Source organism: Pavona decussata, unplaced genomic scaffold (genome assembly GCF_977016875.1).
Source record: "Pavona decussata unplaced genomic scaffold, jaPavDecu1.1 SCAFFOLD_85, whole genome shotgun sequence".
Taxonomy (NCBI): Eukaryota; Metazoa; Cnidaria; class Anthozoa; order Scleractinia; family Agariciidae; genus Pavona; species Pavona decussata.
Window position 1 is genome coordinate 321,209 of NW_028145503.1, and position 20,302 is coordinate 341,510.

At 39.0% G+C, this 20,302-nt stretch overlaps 2 protein-coding genes across 3 annotated transcripts; both read right to left on the bottom strand.

Moving 5' to 3' along the window:
• Positions 1-1,282: 1,282 nt before the first annotated feature.
• Positions 1,283-14,608, bottom strand: LOC146475125 (uncharacterized). Of its 2 annotated transcripts, none has more exons than XM_085116075.1 (7): positions 14,454-14,608; positions 8,662-8,785; positions 7,592-7,861; positions 6,271-6,416; positions 5,222-5,339; positions 4,029-4,307; positions 1,283-2,974 (listed from the first exon to the last, which is right to left on the bottom strand). In XM_085116075.1, exons 1-7 carry the CDS (start codon positions 14,488-14,490, stop codon positions 2,641-2,643), a joined length of 1,308 nt encoding a protein of 435 aa, XP_084972201.1. In that variant the 5' UTR covers positions 14,491-14,608; the 3' UTR covers positions 1,283-2,640. The 2 variants fall into 2 exon arrangements, with proteins under 2 accessions (XP_084972201.1, XP_084972202.1); XM_085116076.1 differs by lacking the exon at positions 14,454-14,608 and adding an exon at positions 11,288-11,413.
• Positions 14,609-15,545: 937 nt separating this feature from the next.
• Positions 15,546-20,059, bottom strand: LOC146475126 (uncharacterized). Its single transcript, XM_085116217.1, has 4 exons — positions 19,990-20,059; positions 19,553-19,659; positions 17,714-17,982; positions 15,546-15,914 (listed from the first exon to the last, which is right to left on the bottom strand). The coding sequence occupies exons 2-4, from the start codon at positions 19,611-19,613 to the stop codon at positions 15,837-15,839; spliced, it is 408 nt and encodes a 135-aa protein (XP_084972343.1). The 5' UTR covers positions 19,614-19,659; positions 19,990-20,059; the 3' UTR covers positions 15,546-15,836.
• Between the last annotated feature and the right edge of the window lie 243 nt (positions 20,060-20,302).

The window sequence follows — 20,302 nt, forward strand, 5'->3', positions numbered from 1 at the left end:
AATTTTGAAGAAGGTTTAAATTTGGTGTTGTATATCACGTCATGAAACTTTCGGCGTCTATTTCACGTTGGTCTTCTGGCTCAGGACAAAAATAGAATTCTAATATAATAACGTTTTAAAGTAGTCATGAGGTCTGACAGTTTTAATTGCTATCACGAAGTTTTTTTTTTTTTTTTGCAACAGAACAAATACAATGGAAGGTGCATAATCTGGTCTCGAATCCAAGGAGAGTTTAAACTTTTACACTGAGCCTCCGGGAACGCTGCCAATAATTTGGAGAGATGAAGAATGACGTTTATGGCAAACGGCAGACGTGGGATATGACCACGTGACCATGTTTATCCTATATTTGCCGCTTGCTGTTTACAGCTTTCCTGTCAAATCGAGTAGTTTTACGTTAGCGTCAAAAGACCAGAATTAGTTTGCACTATTCTCATTTTTGTACTCTTTATTTCAAGGAAACAGAAACGCGAATCTCGCGTTTGCCGTTGGCCGTAAACGCGATTATTAATTACTCAATTGATACTGGTTTTTCCCATGAAAGTGGTACGCTAAATCCGATTGTTACGTAACTGAAGGTTTTTTTCCCTCCACAGCGCGCGTATTCATTGACTAGTTCATGGTCACATGTCTAATATCACGAGGGTGGAGAGTTTAACCATTTACACTAAACATCCGGATGGAATGGAACGCTGCTAATTTTAAAATTTACTTTAACGGGCATAAATTAACACTGGTCAATTAATACCCCACCCCACCCGCCATTGCAGCTTTGATATTTTGATACCCAAGGTAGGTGAGCCAAGCGGAATACTCTGTTCGATTGAATTATAAAAATAATCCTTGGCGAGAGATTTGAAGGGTTATGACGTTTCTTTTGTACATAAATTGTAAATGGTTGTTGGTTCGAATTGCATATCTGTATACAAAAATCGTAGTTTGAACAGCGGATGAAAGAATTAATAAGTGAGAGACCATTGCAGGTATGTGTGCAGCTTTGGATAAGCAGCTGCGAACAGAAAATGTTACGGAATGTTCTAGGTTCTAATTAGCGTCCAAGTTTTTTGTCACTTTCGTTCTAGTTAATTTTCCATTTTTTTTTATATATTTTTCCCTAGTTAGTCTCATAGGGGCCACTTAATATTTGTGGCACCTAATGATGCTTACTCGGAGTATATAGCAGATGTTATTTAACTTTATAACATTTTATCTCTGCTATCGGTTGCTTTTTTTGGGGTAGTGCACATCTACCGTTTAGTTACAAACATTCTGTCAAGTCACGGCGGTTTAGTTTATCTTTATTTGGAGATATCACCGATAAAGTTCGTATCGTCGTTTTTATGCGTCTTGTATTATTTGTTCTTATTTTCGTTTCACTTGTAATTTACGCTAATGCTTATTTTTTAACTTACTGTTCTAGAACCAGTTTACTGAGTGTCTTCGGTGTTTGAATAAAATTTTGACGTAGCGTTCGCCGGTATGTTTGCGGCTACAGAAAGCCTGAAAAAAAAATTCAATATTGAACGAGATTATAAAATCTATGACCTCTGCGAAACTGGTGCATTGCTCTACCAACTCAGCGAGCTAATTACATGGAGCCATATTTACTTTGGTGAACGAAAATAACAAATCACACAAGAAATGAAGAATTTTTTGAAAAATGAGGGAATTCGAAGGAAAAGCAAAACCTTCATCAGTGTTAGCTCCTAAATTATATATTTATTCAACAGATAAATAGATTAACGCTTGGTTTGTTGGATAAAGGTTTTTAACTTTGAACAGGATTTAAATTGAATGTTCCCTACAATCACGTGTTGACATCGTGCAAAACATGTAAGAATCTAACTATACTCTTAATACAAATATATTATTTGCTTATAAATAAATAAACCTATCCTCCTAACGGATAATAATTAAGACATCTGTGATGTCATCTATTCACAGTAATGTAACCAACCAGCCGCCTATTGCATTTGCTGTAGAAACATAGTTTTTTTGGTTGTTTGTTTGTTTGTTTGTTAATTCTTGGCTCTATTTAAGTACATTGGCAGATAAACGTTCCTCGAGTTTAGAAACTCATATTTTCGAAGCAAGTTTTTCTTTTCTACAAATTCAGAGTTGTGTTATGAGCAGGTTTTGTCTGTCAATGAACGTAAGCTTTTTAAAAGCAAAATGGGCTCCGCAAGTACTGGAGGAGCTCAAACCAAGTCCGAAGAAAGCCAGATATTGTATCGCGGCCACGGAGGCAACCGGAAGTCCAATGATTCCTCTTTTTGCGCGTTTTTGCTCCTCATAACAAACGGCAAAAGCTTTTGTTGGACGTCTGTGACTTGACGTTACAAACCTGATGGCGTGAAAACGCTCCAAAATGGAAGAAAAAATCGACTTCCGGTTGCCGTCCGTGGCTCACGAACGTATGCGCCTAAGTCCCCTTGTGTCAACTACGGAACTTTGGAACGTACTTGGAAGGCAAGGTGGCCTTCTTGACGGTACATGTTTATATTTTTGCAGTATCTACAGAATGGTAGTAGAATAGTGATGAACACAAGTAGACGGCCAGCCTGTTGTGCATTGGTAGAGCTAGGCTACTTTTTTATAACTATTCTTATATAAAATAGCTTATATAAATTAAAAAAGAAATTAGGAAACCACCGCCCTCAAGATGAAAAGAGCCATGACTACCACTAAAGCGGAAGGCTTAGTGCTCATTGAATGTCCCCCTCCCCCTCTGTAAACGATGTCGCTTCCTGTGGTATGTTCCTTTGACTCGAAAGGATCATGGTAGAGTCCAGACTTCCGCGGGATTCGTTCTCCTAGCTCACGTGACTTTTCTGCCAAAGGAGGGTCTGATAGGTTGAAGCAGAATGGGTTGAAGCTGTCGTAAATGAAGTTCACCTGATCAAGTAGCTTCGTCGTAACTTTGCAAAGGGTGAGCGTGGCATTTGTGGCACAACGCTTCGCTGCAGCGTATTTCCTGGAAGAAATCGGAAAACACAAAGACGTACTTATTTTAAAACCTTTTGAATGCAAAGCGAGAGGACCATACAACACACAAACTAACTGTTCTGAATACTAATTACTTTTCGCCTGTGAATCTCTTGCTGTGGAGATGGACGTGACAGACGACACAGTTTACGTGTGAAAATAAACCGTGTAACAGGAGGACACCTCGTCTTTACATCTTTATTAATATTGTTTTTAGAACCATGCATAACTCATAACGTAGACAACTAAACACAACTTTTGTTTTTAATACGCCAGTTTCACGTTGACGGCTTTTAATACAACAACCACAATCCCCCAGTTTGTTGTTTTCCCTTGCAAATAAGGAATATTGTTATCTTAACCTCAGCGGGATTACAAATAAAAAAAGAAAGGAAAAACGAAGAGGATCTTGATAGTCGTTTTCCAGCTAAATTTTGTCCATATGCCAGCTTTCAACCCTCATTTTGCATAAGATCCGCCTTCCCAGTACCCAAATGTAATGCCGTTAAATATCATTCCCAGTGCTTAATTTTACGGGCTGTTTACATGGAGAAAGGAAGATCCTAGCACTAGGAAGATCCGAGAAGGCGGAAAAACTTTTCGTTTGCTTTAAATGCAGAAATTTCGGAAGTAGTTACCAAGTAGAGAAGGAAAAGAAGAATAACTGTAGGCCTTGAGCAATTGAACGCCCGGTTGCCGCCATGTTTGTTCTTTTTGTCCCTAGTACTAGGATCTTCCGAGCGAAAGTAGTTTACATGGTGCTAGGATCTTCCTATCTCTCAGCTAGGAAGTTCCTATCTCTAGGAAGATCCTAGCGCTAGGGCCAAGTACAACTTTTTGCATGCCTTCTAGGATCTTCCTAGTACCAGGAACTTCCTCCCTCCATGTAAACAGCCCCTTAATCCCATTTTACAAGTGAAAAAGGAGTCCCTAATGGGAAACAGACAGCTGAGAATATACACGTTAAAACCCAATACCTATCTTACTCTGTCAGCACCCTCTAGAAACCAAGTGAAGAAATATTTTTTACAGTTGACACATACCTACAAAGAGTCTGGTCCGCCTTATTGCCTTTGTATGTAGCAACATAACTCGACTCGCACGTCTCCTTCACGGCAACATAACTCCTCTCGCACTGATTGTGCTTGAGTAGCGGAAAAGATAGTTGAAAATTGACGCCATCACAATATTTTCGCTCTTGATAAGCTCTGTGTTGGGCAAACGACCTCTCGATGTTTCTCTTGATGGATCTGGATTCATTTTTGTGGCAGTGAAGAGCGACGTCCTTTGCACAGTTGTGGAGCTTGTTCTGAAAAGCCCATCTGAAATGAAAATGAGAACCAACTATTTTCTTTTGATTGTTAAATCTTTAAAGTTTAATAGTATTTTGATGAGCTCCTAAAATGTGGCAATTCATGTGCAGCCATTGAAAGCAGTTTGGTACAGTTTCTCGGTTTCCAACTATAATTGAGTTTATTGATTCTTTTCCACAGTGTGTTTGAATTGTAACCATTCTACTTGAGCTTCAGACAAGCACGTTTCTGTGGTCCTAATTGCTTTTTTATGCTCGACAGGCTAGTTCTGTCTTTTGAGTCTGTGGATAAAACTATCAAGGGTGTGACCAAATGAAAGCTACGGAGCAGTACTTTCCTTTGGTGCTGTTTATCGTGCTGTACAAGGTGGTTCAAGTTTCAAGTTTCAAGTTTATTAAGTTTTCCAAAAAGTTACTTACAATGAACGCCTGCAAATAGCGAGCTAATCTAACCTTTGAGTCCGTAGATGAAATCCTAAAGTGTGACCATTCAAATGAAAGCTACTGACCAGTTCTTTCCTGTGGAGCTGTTTATTATTCTGTGCAAGGTGGTTCTAACTTTTGAGTCTGTGGGTGAAATCCTAACGTGTGACCATTCAAATGAAAGTTACTAAGCAGTACTTTCCTATGGTGCTGTTTATTATAATTCTGTGCAAGGTGATTCTAACTTTTGAGTCTGTGCATGAAATCCTAAACTGTGACTATTCAAATGAAAGCCACTGAGCAGTATTTTCCGTGATACTGCTCGGTTATCCCGTACAAGGTGGTTTTAATTGTCGACTCTGTTGACGAGATCCTTAAGTGTGACCATGGAAATGAAAGGCAATTGACTAAACTCTCTTTTGGCGCTCCCTAGAAAAGTTTCTCATGAAATTACAACCATTCAGCTATTGATCTTGTGCAGTACTGTTCGTCTGATGTTACCTGCAAGATTTCTTGGGCTGTTTCTGTAGCGTTCGCACAAAACTTGCCATGCAAACTCTGGTTAGAATCATATATTGCTTTACAGTGCATGAGCCGAACGGTTTCGAGGCACTTCTAACTGCAATGAAAAAAAAAATAGAAATAGAAATTCAAAGGATCAACTTTGGAAATTTTTCTCAGCTTTTTCCATGTGTAATTGGCATGTGTAATTATTACTTATGTTGAGTAAACCTCCATGTAAAAATTATCAATAGGGAAAAAGCCTTAATTAAAGAACCTAACTACATCGGTTACATTAATGATAGAGAGATTCAGAGTTATAAATATATATATGAAACGTGAATACGTAATGCGGATGGAGGATTATGTAAAAGAAAAGATTCGCGCTGTTTAATCTACGCAATCAGACTGTTGAAAAAAGAACAATGGGAAAAAAAAAACGGTTCAAATCCCGTTCAAGACTGAATTTTTTTATGCACGCTTTTTCGCAACAGTCTGGCTGCGCTGATAACTGTGAGAATCTTTTCTTCTATAAAAGATTCAAAGATACGTTTACGGCAAAAGATAAATGGCAGAAATGACCACGTGACCATGTCTTTCCTACATTTTAAGTTTCGCAGTGAAATGGAGTAGTTTCGCGTTAGCGTCAAAGGCCAGCATTAGGCTGCATTTTTCTCTTCTATATGCACTCAATTTTTTTTTTAAAGAAAACATAAACGCGAATCTCACGTTTGCCGTTTGACGTAAACGCGATAAGAGCTTCAGGAGACTCGTTGGAGCTAGGGCATTCAACTAGATTCATGTGATAAACATCGATTCTGTATACTGCCAGGATTTGAATGTCGATGAAACGCATCTTTGCAGTAAAAGTAATGGTAGATGTAGTTTTTGAAAAAACATAAACAGATAGAATTTTAGTTAATATGAAGCTAAAGCAAAATTTTAGAACTACGCATTCCTGAAGGTACACGAATGTGCTTCCCTCTCATATTAATGATGGTTTCATATTTTTAAACTTTTTGAACTGTTACCGTCTTGATCACACGAACCTGGTTTTCTCTTTGTATCTACGCTTCCAGGGCAGTGTGGGTTGTAACGGTCTTGATACATCGCCATGATTTTCTTCACCGTTTCAGTTTTCTTGCAAAACTTGTCAAGCGTTCGCAAGATGCATGTTTTGGCCTTTGAGTATTTCCTAAAACAGACAGACCATTTAATAAACGGGGTAAAGAAAGCGGACAGTTTACACTGTGAATTCACAAGATTTGTTTTAGCCCAAAATTTGGGGAGCCAACTACTTTGGCGCTCCTAAATTAGGGCCGAAATAGTTCGGGTACATTTCAGGCCTTGAAACGCACCCAAGAGCTGCCATGAGTCGGAGAGAGGGCTAATATGACTGTAAGTTAGGGTCAAAATTGTTCTTATTTTAAGAGCTAAGATGTACTCAAGGGTTAAGATTAGTTCCAGGGTTAGAGAGAGCTGAAATGGTTTTAAAAAGACTTCCTTGCCCAAATTAAATGTTCCCGAGATGGCTCCAGCATGGGCGGGACTTTAGGTCTAAAACAGGCCCTTATTGTTCAAAAAGCGGATATGTTTATTCAGTGGATAAAATGTACTCCAATCAATACATTTTATCCGCTGGATAGCAACTTATCCGCTCTTTGAACAACTTGGGCCAGATCCTTAAAGTTAAGGCTACTAAAGTCCCAGCATTTTATTTTGGAACGCGTTTCCGTCCAGGTCTTGTAATTTCACGGATCTCCGGAACATCAGAGCTTTTTTTATCCTGGAACACGGAAGTCGGGGACATTTAAATTAGCATATTTTTATCACCTCTACGAGTAATTTTATCAAGTTTCTTCCTTATCAATTTACCATTCTATTACGATATTGATATATAAGACTTTAATCTAGGATTAATGACTTCGCGCGTGTTTAGAGTTCTTATTACAAAATTAATTTTATTACTATTAGGATTATTTGTCATATGATTATTATTGAGCAATTTTAAATTGTGTCGTAAAACCAAAACCAAACTAATACTTTGACCAATCACAACAGACGCAAACAGCGTAACAAACCAATCAGAATTCGAAGCAATTACACACTGAACAGGTCTTAAGCGCGGGAAACGTGTGCGATCAAGGCACGGTCATCATTGGTTGAGAATGTGGCGCGAATTTTGTTAACCAATCATAGAGCACAGTAAACTAAACAAAGCAAAATACTTTCGACACTTATTTATTGGTTTGTTGTTACTCTTTAGAACTTGAAAATTACGTGATTGAGTCCTCAAGCTGCGAGGCAATTTCTTTCAATACCAATAAACTCAAACTAAATGAATTAAAAACAAATAAATCAATTTCCCACCTGCACAAGGCCTGGCTTCCTTTATTCTCCCTGAATGTCTTGTGGAAAGACTCACTACATTTTTTCGCTCTTGTAAGCCCTCTCTCTCGACAGTCAGGTAGCGTGGAACGTTGGAATGAATTCAACATCCCATCCTCGCAGTAGTATTTCTTTGTGGCGAGGATTTTACCAGTTCTGGATTTCATTGTTGCCAAATTCTTGCTGTCTGTTTTATTGCGACATTCCTTAACCACATTTTTAACGCAGAGCCTAAATTGTGAGTACGGCGTTCTGAAAAAAAAAAAAACAAATGATAGAGGATTATCCCAGGGATGCTCCCGTATGTATGGATACCCCGGATTATCCCAGGGGTACTGTGCTCCTGTGAGGCTTGGACCTTGTCGTGGTGGGGTAGCTTGTCTCTGAGATCCCTGGAACTATGCCGGCTGGCGTTTATTTCCCCTGATAGGTCCGAACATGCCGTGAGGGTGGGGGAGGAGGGGTAAGGAAAGAGACAAGCAGTGTCCCCTTGGTCCTCCAGGTTGGGTGTTAGGTGGTAGGTGAACTACCATTACTGGAAAATTAGTTAGTTTCTCAGACACGTTTCGTACGTCACTAACTGCAATCACTCGGGTAAGGCTTTCTTCCAAACCTAAAGCCATATCAAGTCAAGAATTTTTTCCAGTTGATTTTTGTAGCAGTCCGTCTCTGTCCGATCCGTCAGTCAGTCTGTCTCCGTCTGTCTGTCTGTCTGTCTGTCTACCCGTCTCTCTGTAGTCTGTCTATCTCTGTCTGTCCGCAAGAGAGGATAAACATCCTCTCTTGCTGTCCGTCATTCCGTCTGCCTGCCCATCTATCTGTCTATCTGCTTATCCGTCCGTCCGAACGACCGTCTGTCTGTTTGTCTGTCTTTCTCTGTCTCCGTCTCTCCCCGGCCTAAAAACTCCTTTAAGCTCCTCACATCCCAGGCCAAGCTACTTCCTAACGGTTTTCCTAGATTTCCCGCTTCCTTTTCTAGCTGATTTGACTATGAAGGAGGCACTGTGAAGGTAGAATTACCATTACTCAGTAAAATGCTTATCTTTTCATACCCGCAGTCCATCTTTGGATTTTGCTTAAGTTTAGCAAAAAATCCATCCGCACACTTCTTGGAAGCATCTTCGAATCCCTTTGGCGAGCAAGAGGATGCACAAACCACACTCAAGCAAGCTGCAGCTGCAGAGAAAATCAAACTGATAGTAACTAAAGTGAAATCTGAAAACCATAACCGCAATATTCCGTAGTTTTGTGGTAAAATCTCAGTAAAGATTTTGATCTAAATTCATGATTTGAAATAAGCTTCATTCTCTCTCGCTCTTTTAAGGCCCCCCTCCCCTCCCCCCCCCCCCCCCCCGCCCCTTACCCGCTTTAATAAGAGCCTTCTCTTTAGGCCTGAAAATAAATAAGACCACGGGGCTTAATGGACCTTCCGCGGTGTTGTTTATTTTTCTGTACAAGCGGATTGCTAATGTCACCCTGGGTTGCTGTGGCAATTAGACGTGACGAAGTAAAATGCCTAATGACTGGGCCCTCTTCACCCAAACGAAGGGAGTCTCCCTTTGGTTTCGAAAGTCATGATATACTTAGTAGTCACGTGCGCTAACGCTAAATATACCTGGGGGTCCTTAAACAAACATATTAAAATCAGGAAAGTTGATCACTACCCAATAAGTAAATATTGGTATTCAGAGATAAATACGGTTATCACGAACGAACCCAAGAATTCAGCTACCGTAGCTTCTGATTACACATGCTCAAGTTTCTTAAAAAAAAAAACGCAAATCGTTGAATATGATTCCATTGAAATCCGGCGGTTGTGAGTTGCCGAAGAGCAGCAATGAAACTCAGTTTTACTGCAGTTGGTAGAAATTGTAACAGAATTGTAACATAAACCCGAGTGCATTCGTGCGGCAAAGCATTCGATATTCTGTGATTAGATTAAGGAAGAAAGAAATTTTATGTTGAAACTTTTTATTTAAAACGTTCACCCCCCAGACACCTGCATGGTGAATCAAGTAAAACCAGCGTATCCAACAGACAACCTGTGAAACAGAACTGTCGACAATTTCTGAGTGTACGCATTCCGTACTGGCCCCCTTAAGAAGTTGTTCAAGTATAAGCTTGTAGATACAACTGTTCCCTTATTAAATCTCTTGATCTCGAACTTAGAGTGTCTTAAAAACATCGTTCTTTGGAAAAGCAACTCATTCGCTGTTGCGAGCTTCTACTTTCTGGAAACAATTTGAGGCCGCCAGAAAATCTTAATCCCTTAAATATAATAATACACTTGACCGGTATAAGAACATTGTACTCACAGTTATTAACGAGTATTGGTTAACGATAACTATCTGGAACGGTTTTTCGTACTCGTAAGTTTCTCATATTAAAATTACATAATCTTTTATCGTGTTCAATCCCGAGCGTCTTTCTCCACCCTGACAAGAAATTTATGTCCCTTGAAAGCTGTTTTCAGAGTTATCAGTACAGTAATTTACTTCTGTCCGTGATCACGAAATGGCCTTAAACAGTTTTTATTGCGCACTAACTTTCGGAATTCTACTTTTATGTTTACAGAAAGGATTTTGACTACACTATATTGGCGGGAAAATAAGCAAGTATTTGATAATAGACTGCAGTTATCTCACCGTCAAAGGCGGTCACGTACGGGGATTTATTGCAACGCTTTCCCAACCATATCGAGGTTAGACAGAATTATTTTTATCAGGTGCTTACAAATCATTTTTTTCAACAGTAAAAGTTATTCATATTCATAGATGTAAAACTTTAAAAGTTGAGTAACAACGCGTGAGACGGTATTGTTTATCAAATATTACGTCACGCTCCTCTGAAACGTTTCTGCAACGAGACCTGTATGGAAACAGGTTTTCACAAACAAGTGCTTACAAATCATCATTCCTCTCAAGTTAACTAATCGTTCAAAAATAATACAGAGTGACTTTCAAACAAAGAGCAATGCCCGAAGACTTTAAATTGATCAAGTATTACGTCAATAGACAAATTACGAAATTAGTTTTTTTTTTCCTTAGGTCAGATACGTTGAAAATTATGTCAGAAAACGGTGAGCAGACGTGGGCGAAAATTGGTGTTAAATTTGAAATAATTGGTTAACTGATTTATGGCAGTTTAATTACGAAAAAGCACAACGAGTTGTGCGATGAATTATGCTTACTGTGAAAACTGCACACCTCACTTCCTTCCAAAAATCATGATTAAAGGACAAAATTGAAGCAGATGTTTAACTTCAGAGTTGACAAAATTTACTAATTTTTGCCTTAAACAATCCTAAACAGATTTTTGTTGTTGTCAGTTACCGACGCCTTTTCTATACAGCAGCTATACTGAGTTTTCTTTAACTTTTAGTATCATGTTTTAATCGCATTTTGCACAAATCAAATATATCAGCTTAGGATATTGAATTCCTTTTGAAAACAAGCGTTAATTCGTAGTTTTAACGAACCTAAAATTCAATTTATTCTGCGACGAAGTCAAACGGTCATGAATGATACAGGTGTAAACGCTACTACCGAGCTCCTTCGACCGAATAACCGCACACTCGAGCCGTCAACTAAGGATCGATGCAACAGACACGCTTTCAACAGAGAACTAATGTGTAGAATAATACTGATACACAGTATATGGAAAATATATTTTACTCACCCATGATCAAGAAAGCTAAGCATTTGGACCACTTCATTTTTTTCTCTTACAAACCACTGCAAGCAAGTTCAACTTCTGTGTTAGACACGTTCTGGCTAGAAACAGTTCAAACCTCGTTTACTTATAGCTTTCTTCCCGATCAGTTTATGGGAAAGACCCGGGCTTTAGCATGCATCATTGTCTATTTTAATCACAATACCCTCTCTTATGAAAGAATAAAGGGTCATACACACCCGAAGTTGTGTTGATTTCATTTATGAATATTAAATCACATTTGACTTGAGAGATGTGTTACGGCAGGTTAATGACTTTGATAATGACTTATATCATTCCACTATCCCTTGGGTAATCTACCATCGTGCCGGAAAGTCTTGAGGAAATTGCATCCTTTTAAGAGTATTTATACTGATTCAGAACTTTGTTTATCTGCTTGTCAGCAAGTTTAATACAAAGAGAATAGTTCCAGTGGAATTATAAAATCATTGTAACGGTAAACAAACTCGGCTTGAAGGTTTTGTTTGTGAATTGAAAGGAACTCAACTTGTTGCATTATTATCGATCACTGTAATTCTAAACTATTATGCGCTATTTCCCTAAAATTTGAACTAAAAAAGTTTTCTGTAGCAAGCAAATTTGACAGAAGGATTTTCTGCACACGTGAGTAAGTTTGTCACGAGGCCGGAAAAAGTGACGTCAAAGTTTCGAAACCAATCTAAAGTGAAAGTGCTTACAATGCTCAAAGTATTCTTTCGAAGATTAGTTATTTTCTGCAAAGTTTTTAAAAAAAATTAAGAAGTAACGGAGTACTGTGTTCCAACTTCGCAGCCAGTGTTTTTTTGAGGCCGTTTCATGTCATAGTTTTTGCGAAACCTTTAATAAATGGCGTTGCAGTAGTTTTAAAATTGTGACGGCTTCGGTCACGCTCAGTGAAGAGCTGACTGTGACGTCTGTTGGTCGCCCGTCACAACATACAAATTCTCCTCTCGTTACGACTCTCGTTGTTGATTTTGTTTTTATTTTTAGAGGAAAGGAAAGGAAATAAAATTAAAGGCTTAATTAAAAGATATTCAGTATCAATTTTAATTTCTATAAGTTCTCGAGTAATTTAATAAGTTAGCTCTACGAGTACCCGTATTTCATTATAAGCTGTCTGCCACGAAAGCGTTCTGTTTACACCCTTCCGGTGCAGGAAAATGAGACAAATTTGATGTCCGGTTTTCCTTCACAGCCTATTTCTCTCCGTACTCTCGTACAACATAGGATTTGTTAGACATCCAACAACTAAGTTGTAGCCCATGCGTATGCAATCAGTTCCCCCGGCTGTAATACAATTCCACGATTCACGTCCGGAACAATGTGATCCCCAGGGTTTTTTTTTTTCTACTTGACGTAACATGACGTCAACCCGGTTTGGTTTCCGGTTCCCCTTTTCGCGGGAAAATGGCGCGCATAATTTCAGTTTTTATGGTTGAAGCCATAAATTCCAATATCAGCAGCTCGGGATGACATTGATATTATAATTTGATTTTCTGCTTCTGTAATCGATACTTGATACATGTTCAAGAGCAAGGAAATACTTGATTCGTTTTAGAGCTGTACTAGCTGTGATAATCAATGAGTTTGAAAGCAAGGCGTAAATTTGTTTACAAAATGAATCACTTGTCATTTCAGATCTACAGGTAGGTGAATGAGGTCACTCTGAAACGAAGCTGTAATGGGTTTAAAACGAAACTGCTATTGAGTAGCAAAATTTCGACGTCTTGTCAGATTCAGGGGCGCCAAAACTGAAGAGCCGAATATATAGTATTGGATAAGTTCATTTTAATTCTCTGTGAGATTGTTGCCATTTAAAATGGCTAGTAGAATATTTTCGCAGAACATAGTTGAGGCAACTTTCAAAACACTAAACAACAGATGAGACATTCTCATCAGAAAAAAAACAGACAACATGTTAAGGTTAACTGATGAACCGGCGGCTTAACCCAGTTTAGAGAAATTGTTGATGTCCAATTTACGGGGAGCAAATGGGTGTTAAACGGTGATCCTCCATACTAATTGCTACAATGATATTTCATTTTACTGATCACAGTTATGGGTAAGTGTTTAAAAGGATACTGTATTGGCTGCAGGTATCATTTTTGTACCATACGGTGTTCAGTGTTATTTGCTTGTATTTGTTTCATATTGCACCACAAACTTCAATTGTAAGTTGAATAATTAAAAAAAAACGTAAACGTGAAATGCAGTATTTTTGCTTTGAGTTTTGAACGCTTTGAGCTATCAGGTTATATAACCGGTCGACCATGGATAAGACAAAACATTTTTCAGGAGCTTCTTTAATCTTTATACAAGTAATCAGTCCGCTTATCAGAAATTCAAATTAACGTAGTAAATAAAGTGGAACGGCGATTGAACGAACAACTATATAACGAAGTCCTTGATACAACGAACGTTATTTTCCAGCCTGGCCTTTTAAAATGTATGGAACAGAACCACGATATAACGAACCAATTTGATAATTCCTATGTCCCTTGGCACTTCGTTAAATCGAGGTTCCATTGTATACTGTACAGTACATACTAGATTTGAGTGAAATTATTCGTGACAAGGAGCGTAAATTATGTTATTAAATTCGGATATTAAACAACAGCGGACGCCTTCACTGTTTAAATGTCCAGAATAATTATTTCAAACCGAGAATATGGCATTCACAGGGCTTAATGATAGTGGCTGAGGCTGACGTCTCAAGCTAGTAGGTCTAAGTTTTCCGGACAAAAATATCGGTCAAAACCGGCGACGAATCAAAGTCTCAGCATTGACTGTCTGAGGAATAATTTAACCTAAAGGGAGTCTTGGGCACAAGTCGCCTTTTACTCAAGGCTAATTTAACACGTACAAATTAATCGGATTGATTTGGCCCAATTTGACAAAGCCAACGACTGAAGCGGACAAAACCCGGCCTTGATATATAACAATCCGCGGCCAGTGGTACAGCGTTTTCGAATCTGGCCGATTTTTACCTCGCGCTACACCAAAAGAAAAGGAAATCGGCCGACAAATTGGCCCATGGGATTGAACCAGATTGAACCTAACAATCGAATCGATAAATCGTTGCGTGTAAATAGGTCTTAACACCTTACAAGAGCAATAAACTTCTCGTACTCACCAACTAAGCAAAACTGAATTAACTGAGCAATCATCATTTTAACGCAATCAGTAGATTAAAGTACTAGCTTGAAGCACCTTGTATCTTGTATATGAAAATGGGGCCGGTTTGAAACGTTGGGCTGCAGGCTCTAAAATATATAAAAACTTCGAAAGTAGGTAAAATCCCTACTGAACAATCATCTGTTATTTTTAAAACGCGAAGGAAGTTTGATTTGATTAAAAAAATCCCTGACTCGTTTACGCCCCGGTTTATATTCAACGCGGAAAGTTATATTTAAAGTCTTGTCAGGTTTGTGAATAGTATCGTTTAATTCTGACGTAATCACCTCTGACACCAGTTGACCTGCTTGTATTTAGTATCTTTTCAAATTAATGACTTATTTATTGATGCAACGAAGGTTGTAAAGGCTTGTGGACACACGCCATTTTTGATGCAACTTTTGTCGCACTTCACTGGAATTTTTCTCGCGCAGGGCCTCTACTTCAAGATACTCGTGTAATTAAACCAGCTGCCTTTTCAGCGCGATATTATTTTAATTTTTTCTGAGAAATCCTGCAATTTCAAACACGTTCGATATCACAAGCAAGAGTCACGCTGAAATCGCCTGTAGTTCACACAACCGATTTACAAACTGCAACTGACTTGAGCACGACAGATTAAAGTCGTATTTAAAAGAGGGACAAAAATCAGAAAAATTGTATGTGTAAACTGGCCTTCAAACAGTTGGGAATTCTGGTTATCGGTAGCAAGTAATGATCCGCTAGAAGTATATTCTTATCACCCTAATCCTATTTTAACCTTTTACGACCCTCTCTATATTTCTATCGCTACTGACATTGAAAGCAGTTCTTTCGATAACTAAAAGGCTGATTGCACGGATCCGGGCTTAAGTAGCGTCTCTGAAGTGGTAATAGCGTGACCTGTCAGACGTATAGCGTGATCAAGCTCTAGTCCGGACACAGGAATTAAATCCTAATATGTTTTTCTTCCTGCTAAAGCAAAGACAAAGCAGTAAGCCGCATTAATTTCAAGTTAACTTGAAAAGGGAAAAAAGTTAACAATCTACAAACGTTGACGAAATAGTCTTTATTTTGAGGTCGTTGGCCTGAAGGCAGTTAGTAATGAGTCACGATTTCTAAGAATGGCTCTCACGTCATGGAACGGCTCGAAACTGAAACTAATTTGCACAACACTTAGATTACAGTTCGGTTTGCACAAGCCAGTGTTTACAAAGTCATATCTATTTGGAAATTAAAATAGAATGTAGAAGTCGATTCCTTCTTTGCTTAAGAGCTATTAAAAGAAACAATTTCTCTGCCGCCCGGCCCGAAATTGACCGGTTTGTGTGAAGCTTGCGTGACTTGAAAGTGATGGATCGAGTCACATCCAAGAGTTCGTTCGCTGGGCAGAAACGGTTGGTCGAATTGGGTCGTAGCAGGCATCATGTTGAAAAATAAACTGTAGAAACAAAAGAAAAGAAACAATGTCACATGAAAAAAACCATTAAAGCTAAATTATTTGCCTCCCGCTCCCCTTTTTCCTTTGAATCCCCGTTTCTAGCTAAGCGCCTCTCTTCTTCATTCTTACCACAGATCAATGATCAATGACATCAATGAGTATAATCGGTGACTAATCGAACATTGTCAGGTTTGTGGCCTATTGAATACTCATCGATGTTATCGATTTCTTGTCGATCTCATTGATTAGCCATTGATGTCATTAATTACTCATTGATTACATGTTGATTACTCATTAGGGAATCTTTTCCAATTATCCAGTGGAACGACTACGAATTCCCCGACCTCTCCCAGGACTACCGAGAAATACATGTTACACAGGTACAGCAATAAACTTAGACCCTGTTCACACTAGGTGCCCGTGCCAGGGTCGTGTGTACTAAGGACGTTGTTCAGACTTGACTTGGGTTCCGAGGAGCAATCGTGTTCTCGTGGTCAATTGCAATTTCGCGCCCACCATTTTATTACAGTATCGTAAGGAGATATGAGGAAAAAGCGTGGGAACTGACAATATCCTATTCAGACCAGTGCTTGAAGGTAGTGCCAGTCCCCGGCCACGGTGCCTAGATTTTTGCTCAGGCCCATGCCCGGGAACCCGGAACGGGCACCTAGACTGAGTGGGGTCTTACTAGTCACTTTCGAATTCCTTGCTCTTATCTTGAAAGTGCAGTCGGGCCTTTCAAAGGAAGTGCTGTGATATAATGTGGTGTACTACCTTTAAAACTTGTTAAAACAAGTTCAAAACGCGTACAAAACGCGTTCAAAGCGAGATTAAAACGCGTACAAAACGCGTTCAAAGCGAGATTAAAACGCGTACTAAACGCGTTGAAAAAATCAAAACGCGTTTAAATCGCGTTCAAAACGCGTACTAAACGCGTCCAAAACTCGTTTAAAACGCGTAAAGAACAAGTTCAAAACGCGTTTAAAACGCATTCAAAATGCGCTTAGAACGCCCTCAAAACACTTCAAAACGCGTACAAAACGCGTTTAAAACGCGTACAAAACCCATTCAAAACGTGTTTAAAATGCGTACTAAAGGGGTTCAGAACGCGTTAAAAACGTGTTAGAAACGAGTTTAAAACGCGTTCAAAATGCGTTCAAAACGCGTTTATATCGCGTACAAAACGTGTAATGAACGCGTTCGAAACGCGTTTACATCGCGTTTATAGCAAGTTTTAAAACGCGTGCAAAACGCGTTCAAAATGCGAACAAAGCCTGTTCAAAACGCGTTTAAATCGCCTTCAAGACGCGTACAAAACGTGTTTAAAACGCGTACTAAACGTGTTCAAAACTCGTCCAAAACGCGTTTAAGACGAGTTTAAAACTTATTTGGCACGCGCTTAAAACGCACAGTAGAATTTCGATGTATCTGAACCAATTTGACGGAAAGCAGTTTAATCTTTTCAACATGAGCAACCGTTTCATACAAGCCTAATTGCACTGTCATAATGCAATTCGTTGACAATATTTCCTTGGGGAGACCAGACGAGCTATTTTACCCTTTTTATTCAAATTTATTTAGCAGCATGGTAGTCTTTTCTAACTGTAAATAATCCGTTGCTATGAGCGTTGCCCTGGTAAAATTGCCCACCGTTTCGGGAATTGTGCTATTATTTCCAATTCACGGTGTAAATTTGTGTTGAAAGTTGATTTTAAATTTTTAGATTGAATTAACATTGAGTTAGAAAATTTTAGTTGGGTGGAAGACCACCTTAAGAGGGCCGTTGCTTAATTTCACACCTTTTCAATCTTTTCTCTGTCGAAAAGTCTGTAGAACGATCCAATGCGTTTTTCTCTTCTCTTCATATTGGCAAGAGCTGAGCATCGCATTTTCGATCCCAAAATATCCATGTTATATGCTGTACATGAGGACCATCGAATGCAGGTGTCGATGCATTGAAGCTCTGAGTACACATCCCTTGTGAAAATCACGCGGCCAACCAATGTCGCGTTGAATGTGATATCGGGGAGCTGGGGCGGCGAAGATGGAGGACAAGCAAGTGGAGTAACTGGGAGAAAAAAAATCATTTAAGATGTAAGTAATCTCGTACCCAGATTTCAATAGGGTTTGGAATTGTGACCGTAGGAGATCTGGCTTTGAGATTAGGACATAAGTAGAAATCATCAAAATTGTTCAGTTAGGGGTAATCCTTGCGATAAAGTTCTAAACATCTGCTTATGGTCCCGCGACCTAAAATTGAGCAGAATCATTTACACAGGCAATTTTTGATGCGTTTTTTTTTTGTCGCGCGTGAGCTTGCGATGAAAATCGCACGTGTAAAGGCGTTGTCACACTAGGCAATTTTTCTTGTAACTTGTCTTGTAATTTTGTTGCGACACAAGTTGCACGAATCGTTGCTTAGTGTAACATGTCCTGAAATGAACATGTCTCGCCCTTTTTTCTTTTTTTTTTTTTTGTTGCCGCAATCGTTGCGAGAAGTATAAGTCGGTTCTATTTCGTGCAACTGTGACTGCAACAAAAACGTTGCGAGGCATGTTCATTTCAGGCCTGGGGCATGTTACACTAGGCAACGATCCGTGCAACTGTCACAACGTGCAACTGTCACAATGTCACAACGGCGCAACGAAATTGCAAGACAAGTTGCAAGAAAAATTGCCTAGTGTAACAGCGCCTTAAACCAGCGGCGATTCAGTGCGGGTCGCGATTGAGGTGCATTATTGACTGCTGTTAAAACGTTTGTTGGAATATTGTGAAAATCCCGCCAAGTTAGGTGAGGTTTTCGAAACTTCTCTGATATCAGATTAACAAATCGCACCGAAATTGTATTACCGATAGTTAACACTTCCGATTTAATGATAAGCTCGAGTGCATGCGACAAAATTTATAAAAATTAAAAAAATGCACCAAAATTTGCATGCGTAAAAGGTCTTTATGCTCTCTGGAAACTGCACGACTTTAATTTGGGCCTTACGGCGAGAAAGTTGGTGGTTTTGCAGTCTGTCTCATCAGGATTTTTTTTTAAATCTGGACAGGGGGAGCTGGATGGATCCCCCCTCCCCCCTCCTCCCCGCCCCCCTTCTCTCTTTCTCTCTCTCTCTCTCTCTCTCTCTCTCTCTCTCTCTCTCTCTCTCTCTCTCTCTCTCTCTCTCTCTCTCTCTCTCTCTCTCTCTCTCTCTCTCTCTCTCTCTCCAAACACCCTCCATAAACTTGCAAGTATAAAAGCTATGATTATGAGACTTGGAGAATAGATAGTACATCCAAAGATGTTTCCTTTACTTCTACAAACGGGCGGTGACGCCATGTGAGGCGGAAATTACTTAACGATTTCAAAAGGCGGGCGTCTTGGATCAGTCATCTTGGATTACTTGACTTCCCCAAAACACCAGAAAACCACAAAAAGTCACGAAATTTCGTCTCATTAGCGTAAATATTGAAAGCTCAAATTCGGCGGACGCAGAATCTGCTCAGTTCTCGCCCGGTTCACCACAGTATTTTGACAATATAAAGACTGTAAAGCGATCGTCAGTATGGCATTGCTTTTTAGAAAATACACTCCAGAGTGTAGATGGAAAGTTGGAGAACGGGGAAAGTATTGAAAAAAAGATTCATTTACTCACCTGTATGGTACGTGATAACGAAAAGCAGCAGTGACAGCGATGGATGATGACCCAGTAACATTCTTAACCAAAACTGGTGGTGGGCTTCTAAGTCCAGAATTAAAATTCTGAAAAGATTTTATATGAAATCAAAGGATCGGAAGACTTGGCTCTAGATGTAGGTTTCAGCTCGAGTAAAAATTGTTGATTATGTCTCGATCGAACACATACAAACTCTTATATTACGCTTTCGGTTATTTTTTCAATTTCCATATGCATTGAATTGAGTTAGTCAATTAGTTGAGATAACGAACGTCGGACCATAGTTTGTTCTTCAACCTATTTTCTTATACGTAATAGCTAATTTTTTGTTGTGAATAACTTGTTGTGAATGCCTCAATAACAACAAGTAATGATTAAAAAAAGAAAACAGATAAAAACATTAAGAATATACTCACATTTGAGTATTGAATATGTTGTTCCCCTATTCCTCGAATTGATATACGGTTAAATTTGTAAATGTATCAATGAAATTGGCAGAGAAACACTTTGCTATTATTTAACTTTTCATCTTATGACACAAACTTGTCGCTGAAATACTACACTGAAATACTTTTCTTCAGGTGTTTCTAGTACGAATTTGTTTGACTAATATGTGCAAATTAGGATGCCCGGAAACAAAACAAGATAATTTGAAGAGATACATGTTAATCAAGGTGGAAAGGCACTTAGTACATAAGTTTTAAAACACTTATCAATGAGATATGCTAA

What these genes read in the sequence shown, in the direction of transcription:
- LOC146475126 (XM_085116217.1), bottom strand. Translation starts at nt 19,613, where the DNA reads ATGTTACTGGGTCATCATCCATCGCTGTCACTGCTGCTTTTCGTTATC. An exon ending in CGTTATCACGTACCATACAG is followed by an intron (nt 17,983 to 19,552) that starts GTGAGTAAATGA and finishes TTTTTCTCCCAG; the next exon opens with TTACTCCACTTGCTTGTCCT. An exon ending in ACAGAGAAAAGATTGAAAAG is followed by an intron (nt 15,915 to 17,713) that starts GTGTGAAATTAA and finishes TTGTTTCTACAG; the next exon opens with TTTATTTTTCAACATGATGC.
- LOC146475125 (XM_085116075.1), bottom strand. Translation starts at nt 14,490, where the DNA reads ATGATGATTGCTCAGTTAATTCAGTTTTGCTTAGTTG. An exon ending in AATTCAGTTTTGCTTAGTTG is followed by an intron (nt 8,786 to 14,453) that starts GTGAGTACGAGA and finishes TTTTCTCTGCAG; the next exon opens with CTGCAGCTTGCTTGAGTGTG. An exon ending in GCGGACCAGACTCTTTGTAG is followed by an intron (nt 2,975 to 4,028) that starts GTATGTGTCAAC and finishes GATTTCTTCCAG; the next exon opens with GAAATACGCTGCAGCGAAGC.